The following is an 11,192-nucleotide window of genomic DNA, read 5'->3' as shown; positions in this document are numbered from 1 at the left end:
CACACACACACACACACACACACACACATTAAAACACATTTACACAAAAACTCACAGAAATGATGAGCAAGTTTAGTGTTAAAAACGAGAGATCCTCTGCTGCTGGGGCAATAAAACTTTAATGACCGAGTCTCACCTTGGCCCAGGGGATGCTCTGCAAGGCCTTGTAGAAGATCCCTCTGGCTTTCTCCACTTTACCTTCAGACACCTACAAATTCACAAAAAAAAAAAAAAAAAAAAACACTTTACATCCACACATAAATTAACCACTAAGTTTTCACAAGTTTGTGTAAACGATGGGGGATTTTGTGGGAAAAGCACATTAATTAGAAACCGTTCTTCTATTTTTAGTCAGCAGAGTAACCAGAGGATGTTTGTGAGGAATTTTTCTGTCTCACCAGGAAGTGGATGTACATCCTCCACAGCAAAGAGCAGTGAGCGCCCGTCTCTGTTGCTATGGCGCTCTCAAACAGTCCGCGGATTCGGTTACTGAGGCCGATTTCTGGCAGCAGAGGCGAGGGCTTATCAAAGCAGCATGATCTAAAAATAACACGAGAAATACTTGTGTTATTTTGCACAAATCTCACACTTTATTTGTAGAAAAGAGGTATAATAAACATTAGATTTTTTATGGCGTTGTTACTTGTGTCTTTTTTTCTTTTTTTTTTTTTTACCTCTGAGCAGCGTCCACCAGCTGCTTCCTCTGTTGTTCGGCAACAATAGCAAACAGACGGGGCACCACGCTGCTGCTGCCGTCTCTGGTAACGGTGTGAAAGAACCGCCGAGCCCGGCCGGCGCTGTGGTGTCGGTTCTCCACCTGAAACACACGTGTGTAAACTAACACCGACGTCTCTTATTGGTTTTGAACGACCCAGAGTGAAGATCAAGAGCAAACCTGAAGGTACATGCTCCACATGGGGGCGCTGTTGGGCCAGGCGGAGAGGGCGGAGGTGAGCATCTGTCTCAGCGTAGCCAGAGGGAACACCGCGGTGCTGCCGTGGAACCTCAGCAGTGCCGCCTGCTGCACCGACAGCGCCTCGCACTCTGAAGCCAAACGGCCCGTCCTGTTCGTGAGGTCGGCGGAGGGGCTCGCCTCGGGTGCGACCGTCTTGTTGCGGTTCTGCTGACCTTCTGGTGCCGGTTTGAGGAGCAGCTCCTCCATCCTCTCCCTCGCCTGGGCGTAAACAGCCATAGCCGCCTGGATGCCAACTGTGAGGTACTGGAACAGGATGAAGCAGCCGACCAGTTCTCTCAACCTCAAACTCTCCTCTGAGCTTCCTGGTGGGATAAAAACAAACAAGATAAACAATAAAAATGCAAAAGACTCGAGTTTACAGCTGAGTTCTAGTGGAGCAAAATTCAACCTTCTTTGTCTGATTGGAGCCTCTGGATGTTCTGGTCCAGAGCCTGTTCGAATGACCTCCTGGCTTTCAGGATGAAAACGGGGGAGACGGACCCGGATGACGCTCCCTCAGCGAGCCGGGCCAGAACGCAGACGGCCGGCGACGTGGTTACGTCAGGGAGTCGCCCCGCATGCTCCTTAACCCCGTCTTCCACCTCCAGCTGGGCCCACAGCAGGCAGAGATCGCACAGGGCGGGGCTGCTCAGACCGTTGGCTCCGCCCATCGCAGCGGCCGTGGAGAACACCTTACGGGCCTCGTCCAGGTTCCCCAGCAGCCACTCCAGGTGCGCGTACTCCCGCCACAACGCCAGCGACGAGCGGTTCTCGGGTTCTTTGAGCAGCCTCCTAACAACTCGCTTGCTGCTCTTACCCTGAGAGCGAAGTCGCTTTTTATGGGCGCTTCGCAAGCAGCGCAAAACCTGTCCAGCAAATTAAAAAAGAGTGTTAGAGGATATTTTTTTAAACTAGAATATGAATTAGAATGTTGTGCAAAAGGCTTGGTATCTTCCTCATTTCTTTACATTTTAAATTCAAGCGGCTCTTAAAAGATTTGAGGAAATTAGACAAGTAGAGGACAAAAAACTAAAAAGGTGACAGAGCTTAAATAATATCTATGGGCTTTATTTCTAAAAATCTATCAAAATGAGTGAAGCAGGCACTTTAAAAGTTCACAAGTGAATCTGACTCCTTAAAGTTGTCTGTGACATCATTTTTTTTGTAATAAAAATGAGTGTATTTTTGGAAGGATAACACTGAAAACATATTGTAAAAAATGTTTCATGCCGCTGAGATGAGCAGTTGTTGAGATATTTGCATGTGGAGTAACAGGAAGTGATGTCAAAGGGGGAATGTCTGCATGTAAACAGAGCATTGCTAAAATGACTAATAACACAGACTGTAGAGAAGAATTTGATGTTTCTTTGGATTATTTTAATCACCGTCATAGAGAGATGAGTCAGAGTTCAAATAATATTGTTTAAATAAACAAAACGAGAAAGTTTTATTTCTTGAAGAGTCCCCTTTGATGTCACTTCCTGTTTCACTTTGGCTGAGCCAAGTTCAGAAGAAAATATGCCAATTATGTGACATAATGGGTAAAATCACATGTATTGTGCCAAGTTTCTTAAATATAAATATATTTTCTTTGACTTTTTGTATTTCATAGCTATGCATGTCACAGGCATTTTAAAGGCAGCATGTAAAGATGTAAAAGGCGGCTCAAGACTTTTGCACACTGCTGTTAGAGTTAAACAGAACACCTTGAGTTTCTCGTACTGGATCCAGCAGAGTGACAGAACGGCTCGGTGGTGGGGAGGGAGGAGAGGCTGCATCGTGTTGAGCACGTTGGTGAGAAACTTCTCACCCTGCCGCCCGAGCCCCGCCCACTTCCTGGTTCCCTGAAGGGTGGTCATGTGACCTACAGGGTTAACCCCGGGGTCAGGCAGATCGTAGGACGTCAGAGGACGCTGGGGGTCGTTACCTGTTGAGAACACGTCGTTACTCTCGTCTAAAAAGACGCACCGTGTGAGCCGAACGGGAAATCCCAGCTGGTCTCGTGTAATATTCACCCTGAGTGAGCAGAGAAAGGTTCTCCAGGAGAAGGTCGGGCTGACACAGGGCAGAAGGAGGCGCAGAGTGCACCGGGAGACCCAGAAAGGATGAGAAATGGAGAAGAAGTCGGAGCTGGAGCTCTGGTGAAGACAGGCAAATTAGGGATGGGCCGATGTCGTCGAACAGCACCTGGAGAAGGTGAGAGGAAGGCGGGGATGTTGAACAGAGACGAAACGAGACCAAGACTTTAAACATCCTCAGAGGGTTCCTAAGACCTGTCTGTCAGGGTCCTCACAGTCCTCCTCCGACTGGCCCTTGGTCTTGTCGGGTCTCCAGGGCAGCCAATGAGCTGCTTCCCGAGACGACTCCACATCCAGCCACACTGCAGCTCGGGGCAGGCTCCCGTCCTTCACCTCCTCCTCTTCTTCCTCCTCATCCTCCTCCTCCTCTGCAGAGAAACCAACAAAAACAAGCTCGTTTTGCCTGACTATCATTATTGCACTGATAATATGAATCATGTAATCCATCATATTGTCATTTTAGATGTCTTAAATTAGCATAATACACGATTTAACCCATTTTGTCCCAAAACTGGCATATTTCCTCTTGAACTTGGCTCAGCAAAGTGAAACAGGAAGTGACATCAAAGGGGAACTCTTTAAGAACTCTCTAGTCTTTGTTTATTGAAACAATCTTAATCAAACTCTTCTTCAACTCTGACAGTGACTCAAAATAACCTAAAGAAACATCAGATTCTTCTCTAATTATTGTAGCATCGTTCTGTTTACATGCAGACACTCCCCTTTGACATCACTTCCTGTTTCTTTACATGCAAATATCTCTACAACTATTCATCTCAATGGCTTGAAATTTGTTTTGCAATATGTTATCGATGTTCTCTTTTCCAAAAATACATTCACATTTATCACAAAAACTTGATGTCACAGGCACTTTAAATGTCTGACTGTATGCGTTACCTTCGCTTGGTTGAACCCAACCTCCTCGCTCTTGTTGGATCATCCAGGATTTCCAGCCTTTAGCGCCGACCTCCCCAACTCTCGCCTCCCCGCTGTCCCAGAACGGCTCGAAGAACTCAACCTGTCCACATGGAAACAGGCGGAAACTCACATATGACAAAATACAACTCTCCCACCAAAATAAATAAATAAATAAATAAATAAAATGCTTTGAACTATTTTTTTTATTTGATGAAGATGAACCACAAATTAATCACTGAAACTCAGGACCAGTGGTGGGCAGCACTAATCTAAAAATTAGTTGCAATAACCCTAAAACCCTAACTTTAATATTTAGGTCCCCTAATTGTAAAGCACTAACACACTTAAAATTTTATCAAAAGCTAATTCTAAAGCACTAAAAACCCAGCTGAGCCATGGAACACTCCTCAGAGTCAACATGAGACAATATTTTCTGTGTGCAGAATATTGTTAATATTTCATAGAGTTTAGTGCTTCCCAAAGTTGGGGTCGAGACCTCTTTGTGGGCCACAAAACATCATGTGAGGGTCCCCAAATGATTTTCAGACATCAGTTTAAATGTAAAAAAAAATGCTAATGGAATATTTTAATCATGATTATGGCAATTTGAAATAATCATAAATGAATAAAAATTAGTATCATAGTTACTAGGTCTGTGTACAGTTATTATTATTCCCATGTTTAACAGAGTTATTAGCAAAGTTTGCGTACATAAACAAGTAATATATGGGGTCACGAGTGTCTGCACGTGTTATTTTGTGGGTCGGAAGCAAAAAAGTTTGAAAACCACTGATCTAGTGGATATTTGACACGCAACACGTCTGACAGCTTTCACCCTCAGCTGTTGACAATAATGATGATCAATAATATTTAAAGAACTCAATTAATGCTTATAAATTTAGCAAGTGCTAATCCACTAATAAATTAAGAAATTAGCAAAAGCCCTAAAGCACTAATCAGGAAATTAGTTCCCTTATTAGTGCTTTATGGGAACTGTGCCCACCATTGCTCAGGACTAAATCTCTSTGGTCTGTTTGTGTACCTGCTGCTTGGTGGACAGATTTTTCACACTGTCAGGTTTGAAAAAAGTAAAGTCCATCATGGCCTGAAACAGAGAAATCGCTTTCTCAGAATGACCCGACTGCCGCAGGAAATGACACTGCTGGGTGAAGATATCTGAAGCAAAAACAGAAAGAAAAAAAGAAGAAGGTGGGTTTAGTTTCCAACTGAATCTATGAGAAAAGAAAAACAGGTAAATAAATATATTTTACCCAACATGTCTTCTTCTATTCCTGGCGGCGCCGGATGAGACAACATGCTGCCGTCTCGCACAGCACTGAGCGTGCTCAGGCACTTTCCATACGCCGAGTTGACTTTTGTCACAGTAAAGAAGCTGAAGTAGCTCTGAGTAAAGAGGAGATACTTCCTCCATAAGGGGGCGCTGTTTGGATGGAGGAACACCTGAAATAAAACATGATTTTAACAATAAAATATACAAAAGCTAACCAAGCGATGCTTTCTTCGCTAAAATAACTTCCAAAACTCCACTAAAAGGTCACTGCGGCAGGACAGGGTCTTACTGCCAGACGACGTCATCAACGCATTACAAGTTTAAAATACAAATATGTTCTTTTTATGGAAACTTACGAGTTTCTTCCATTCTTTAGCGAGAGCTGAAGGCTCCCAGAGCTCCTGGCAGATCTTGAGCTTCTCCAGCTGCAGAGCGATGCAGGTGGGATTGGAGGCCACGGCTCGCTCAGCGATGCTCAGCTTTTTCTCCAGGATGGCCCTGTAGGAGGACTTACGGCGCTCAGCTGAATCGCTGCCCTGCTGCTCCTCCTCGCCTCCAAACGCCACGGCACTCACTTCATCCTGCAGGAGGTGAGGAAGTTACTGGTTAATGAAACGATGTCTTGATTTATTCAATTGGATTGTTATAATAACCGATAATAGGAAGAAGTATTTAAAAAAACGTCTCACCTGGTAGTTTATAAACTGTATCCACAGCTGTGTGTCTGTCGGCTGCTCTCTGAGCCGCTTGTTGAACTCCTCAGTCCTCCCAACTACACGCACCGGGGTTTCCTCCGTCTCCAACTCCACCTTCTGATTGTCCTGTGGTCCTTTTCCCTGCAGCCAGAGTGTCGTGGACGAGTCATACACACCGAGGGGATTTACTGACAACGTCTGTACTCTGTCACCTAAATCCAAAAGATCAGTATTAGAAACTAGTCAAAGCAAAAAGAGTACAAAAACAATGCATATCGCCCACCGCCTGTAATACTAGAGTTTTAGACTAAGATTGTATGATGAGAAAAAACAGAGTTGTAGATGTTTTGATTAAACTTTGAAAATAACATTAAGGACACCAAACTTCATTATGCATGGTTCACACGCCAAGATTATAAAGATATTTGACCAGAAACATGCCCTTCCAACAATCTTTTGAATGCCCCAATTATGGTGATGGYTCTAAAGTCAATCTTAGGAGATATTCCTGCTGTGTGTGGTGTGTTCAGACTGATCCAGTCAGCTCTGAAGGACGTCAGGACCGCTCCAATCTCAAATCGGGGATATTCAACACGTTGGATCGTCTTGGCCTGATATCTCAGCATGTGTGGTGTTCCAGAGGAAAAACGAGCGTGCAGCCTGTTGAATGTGACGTGCGTCCAATCAGAAAGCAAGGTGATGGAAAAAAAACTGCCATGTCCGGCGGACAGCGGAGACGTCTTTTTTTTTGTTTATTCTCTGATAAATACAGTCCACAAACTGCCGTCATTGCTTCTTCCACAGCGGTCATGTTTATTTACTCTGAACTCGTGTTTGATCTTGAGAGGTTTCGCTAAATTTTTCCATCTGACATCCTCATGAGTTCATGAGTGAAATCTGTTTGTGTGGGGTGTGTTGTCTTTGCTGTGTGTCTGCACACCACACACTGTAGGGCCAAATATGTTATATCCTTGATTATTTTTATCGTCGTGTGTGGGGTCACTCAATCTTTGAAAATCAAACGTCAATTTTAAAATGTTGCCCTGTGAACCACGCATAAGATGACATAATTTTCTTCATGTCTAAACAAAAACTCTTACATTAATTCTCTGAACCATTTTATGTGTTTATGTTTGAAGCCATTATGTTTACTGTAAATTAAACAAGTACCTGACTCTTTGTTGTCCTTATCAACATCACCAAGCGGAAGGAAGGCGGTGGACCTGAAGGCATCACTATTATCAGAGGATAATACAGGAATTGGAGGCTCAGACCTCAGCATCTGCCGACTGGCTGTTGAATAATATCGGTCTGCTGCTTTACTGTCCCTTCCCTTTTGTTTCTTTTTYGTTTCTGAATCGTCCCAGCTGACAGCCTGCCGCTGAGAGTTCAGACCCAAAGAGGAGGTGCCTTTTCTCTTATACCTGAGACACAAACAGTAAGTTACAGTCAAGGTTTCTGTAAAGTTTTACATTTTGTTTACATAAACAGGGATCCAGAAAACTGTTCCCATTCCACAAGGAAAGCCATATTAGTTCTAAATGTTTGTGGTGCACGGCTGGTGGTGAAGAGCATGTGCTACCTAGCAATGTCTCCTCTGTACAGAGACTTGTAAGTCCAGTTAGCCGGGTCAGGTTTACGATCCACGCAGAAGGGCTGATCTGTGGGTGACTGGAGATCATCCAACCAGGAGAAGTGACTCGCCAACGGAGCCTGCTGCCTGCATGGACATGCACACACACATAAAAAACATAAATACATACAAAAATTTTTTAAAAAGCAATAAAGGAATATAAACATCTGTGAAGTCAAACTGTCAGTCCTCAMCTAACTTCCTCTTCTTCCCTTTTAAGGTCACTGGGATAGATGTTGTCAGAGTCTGACCCATTGCTGCTTGAATACCTCCCGCTCTTCTTCTTGTGCTTTTTCTTCTTTTTCCTCCTTTTTTCGCTTTTCTTTTTCTTCTTTTTAGGTGGCACTTCACTTCCTCCTCTCTCTTCCTCCTCAGTAGAGGTAAGATCTCTTGCGGCACTAAGAAGTATAAAATTATTTCAACATCAATGAAATATGAACAGAATTTCTCATTTATAAAAACTGATTTTCAGCCCAGCATTCTGGCGTCTTCGCAAGGAAGTTATAAAGTGTGTAACGGTGATATTTTAGTAACAGGATTCAGGTATAGCAGTATGAAAGAAAAATGTGTTGTGACTGCACAAATTATTTATTTATTTATTTWTTTTTACCTCGCTTCCCTCTGGTTGGGTTTCTCACTGTTCTTGTCTGTAAAACGACTGTGAAGGGAGAGCGCATCCCCGGTCAGAAAACTCTTATTATTCAGCCAATCTAACTCTGAAAGAAAAACAAACAATAAAATGTGTTGTAACAACAATTGTAAACAATTTATGACTCCTTTAAAATAGTCTAAAATGTTACATAAAATTATGTTTTCACAGAAGCTGAATTCTGTAATTCAAGTCTCCGACGACAAGCGAACGTTTAGCGCGAATTTAATCTTTTTATTTCCGGTTTTTTTTCTGACTATAAGCTACTAACATTAAAAAATATTAATAGGTACGTGCTACATGAAAGAATCACCTTTAGCCGAATCGTCAACTTTGTTTTTAGCCGCTTCGGCAAAAGCTGGAAAGAGAGCCATGTCTGATGTCGCATGTAAACAGTCGCATGAATATGACGTCACTCATTGAGTTGTACAGTCATTTGAAAGAAAATTACTATAAACAACAGCGAAGTAAAAGTAAATAAGTCATCAAGTAATATGATTAATAAAATGCTCTTATTCATTGGAGTAAAAGAAAGCGCATTTGTTGAAAATAAATGTATGTAATATATGAGGCTAAAATATTTATGATAATTTGCTATAAAAGTTTCTGAGTTTGTGCTGGAAGCTCTAATAGCACACAGAGCTAGTGGATTAAATAAGCTGTGTCATTTCTAAGACAAGAAAGATATTTGCATACATTTGGTTGTTAGCACGCAGTTGACAGTTGGATGGTTTGTTCATGTATTTTTGTCATAAAGTTAAGTTTACCATAGAAACTGCTCATTTAGCCTGAAACTGGAGTCAAGGCGGCTGATTGGCTATTAGCTCTCATGCTAACGGTCATAAAGATGACGGTTGTTATCTTTATAAACTTACTATTTTGGATTGAGGGTCATGTAACTACAATGTATAACGGAGGTTTCATCGGAGCATAAACGTTGACATGTGAAGATTATGAATGTTGTTGAAATTATAAATGTTGTACGAAAGACCAAATGAAAAAAAAAAAAAGCTTCGGCCCCAACAGCGAATGTTTTTCTTTGATGTCACTATAGGAACCAAGGGTTAGGAATACTGGCCAATTAAAATTAAACAGTGAGTTCTAACAACCAATCAGATGCGTGGTTTGATTTGACTGACAGCTTGGTTGTCCAATTGCGATTGCGCAATCGAACGGTATGTTATAACAACCAATCAGATGCGTGGCACATTTGACTGACAGCTTAGTTGTCCAATTGCGTGCGCGCAATTGTTCGGTAAGTTATAACAACCAATCATATGCGTGGCACGATTTGACCGACAGCTTGGTTGTCCAATTGCGTGCGCGCAATCGACCGTTAAGAACGTTTCGCATCTACCTCACTGTTCATTTGTGGAGTGCTGCTGAAGAGTGCGTACAAGTATTTTTTTTGGTGTCCGACTAAGTTGTTTCTTTTTWATTTTTGATAAAAATGAGAGAGATTGTTCATTTGCAGGCTGGCCAATGCGGCAACCAAATCGGAGCGAAGGTAAGAGAGACACCGGGATGTGAAAAACGATGGATTCAAAGTTAGAATCAGTTTCCGCGGGCTGCTAAACTTATCGTTAGCTTACTTAGCAAAAATAATAACGGTTAACAGCGTTTGGGTTGGGCTTTAGCTGCTTAAGTCAATCGAGTTATCCTATATATTTACCGTTTTAATATATATTTTCTTATTTTTGTGTTTTTGTAGTTTTGGGAGGTGATAAGCGACGAACACGGCATCGACCCGACCGGGACCTACCATGGGGACAGCGACCTGCAGCTGGAGCGGATCAACGTGTATTACAACGAGGCCTCAGGTTTAAACTTAGCTTCTTTTGCTAAGCATTCTTAGCTACAAGGTTAGATTAGATAATTTGTGAGACCGAAGGTAATGCAATACCTTCTCGGCAAACCCCCCATAAGCACTGTGTTTATCCAGCAGAGGGCCTTCAACGTCCGTTTGTTAAATTCAACGGTTACTATGGATCAGTTTCCAACATACAAGCTAACAAAGTCTACCACAACTGCTCCGCGTTAATTATTCACCTTACTTAAAATCTAACAATTAATGCATAAAAAGGTTAGCATTTAATTGTGAAAACATAGTAATGGGGTGAACAACATTTGACTGCTTAATGTAAACTTATAATAAAGCACCAAGTCAGTATTAAATTATTAATATAAATTTTGTTTAGACCTTTTCTGCGTATTTTTATTTCTCAGGAGGCAAGTATGTTCCTCGTGCAGTTCTGGTGGACCTGGAGCCTGGCACTATGGACTCTGTGAGGTCTGGTCCTTTCGGTCAGGTGTTCAGACCTGACAACTTTGTCTTTGGTGAGCATTTTAGTTTGARAAAWWRSMAGTTTWACACRTTTACRTASACGTACGCTACAATATCKTAATTTTTGTGTGTCACAGGCCAGAGTGGAGCTGGTAATAACTGGGCTAAAGGCCACTACACTGAGGGAGCTGAGCTGGTGGACTCTGTTCTGGATGTGGTGAGAAAAGAGGCCGAGAGCTGCGACTGCCTCCAGGGTTTCCAGCTCACGCACTCTCTGGGAGGAGGCACGGGTTCTGGCATGGGTACGCTCCTCATCAGTAAGATCCGAGAGGAGTACCCGGATCGCATCATGAACACTTTCAGTGTTGTGCCCTCACCTAAGGTTCTTATAATTCATTCAAATATGTTCAGATGAAAAGTTTGTCCCTCTTCCTGCTAACCCTGTTTCATCTTCCTTTGTTCCTCTTCCAGGTGTCAGACACGGTGGTGGAGCCCTACAACGCCACGCTCTCTGTCCACCAGCTGGTGGAGAACACAGATGAGACCTACTGCATTGATAATGAGGCCCTGTATGACATCTGCTTCCGTACTCTGAAACTCACCACACCCACCTACGGTGACCTCAACCACCTGGTCTCAGCCACCATGAGCGGGGTGACCACCTGCCTGCGCTTCCCTGGCCAGCTGAA

At 42.9% G+C, this 11,192-nt stretch overlaps 2 protein-coding genes across 2 annotated transcripts; one reads left to right on the top strand and one right to left on the bottom strand.

The window, feature by feature from the left end:
• Positions 1-136: 136 nt before the first annotated feature.
• nrde2 (NRDE-2, necessary for RNA interference, domain containing) lies at positions 137-8,620 on the bottom strand (the record flags this gene model as incomplete). Its single annotated transcript, XM_013999905.1, is given in 18 exon segments — positions 137-208; positions 399-540; positions 675-817; positions 896-1,278; positions 1,365-1,821; positions 2,662-2,882; positions 2,971-3,142; positions 3,229-3,401; positions 3,931-4,051; positions 4,994-5,127; positions 5,223-5,412; positions 5,599-5,823; positions 5,932-6,149; positions 7,108-7,361; positions 7,520-7,657; positions 7,765-7,968; positions 8,181-8,286; positions 8,533-8,620. Coding segments are annotated over 18 exon segments (3,414 nt in total), but the record flags the coding sequence as incomplete, so codon positions are not given.
• A 969-nt stretch (positions 8,621-9,589) lies between these two features.
• Positions 9,590-11,188, top strand: LOC106511158 (tubulin beta-4B chain; the record flags this gene model as incomplete). Its single annotated transcript, XM_013999906.1, is given in 5 exon segments — positions 9,590-9,726; positions 9,931-10,039; positions 10,446-10,556; positions 10,641-10,885; positions 10,975-11,188. Coding segments are annotated over 5 exon segments (736 nt in total), but the record flags the coding sequence as incomplete, so codon positions are not given.
• Between the last annotated feature and the right edge of the window lie 4 nt (positions 11,189-11,192).

Source organism: Austrofundulus limnaeus, unplaced genomic scaffold (assembly GCF_001266775.1).
Source record: "Austrofundulus limnaeus strain Quisiro unplaced genomic scaffold, Austrofundulus_limnaeus-1.0 Scaffold2555, whole genome shotgun sequence".
Classification (NCBI taxonomy): domain Eukaryota; kingdom Metazoa; phylum Chordata; class Actinopteri; order Cyprinodontiformes; family Rivulidae; genus Austrofundulus; species Austrofundulus limnaeus.
The sequence above is the reverse complement of the archived record's forward strand: the minus strand, read 5'-3'. Positions and strand labels throughout refer to the sequence as shown.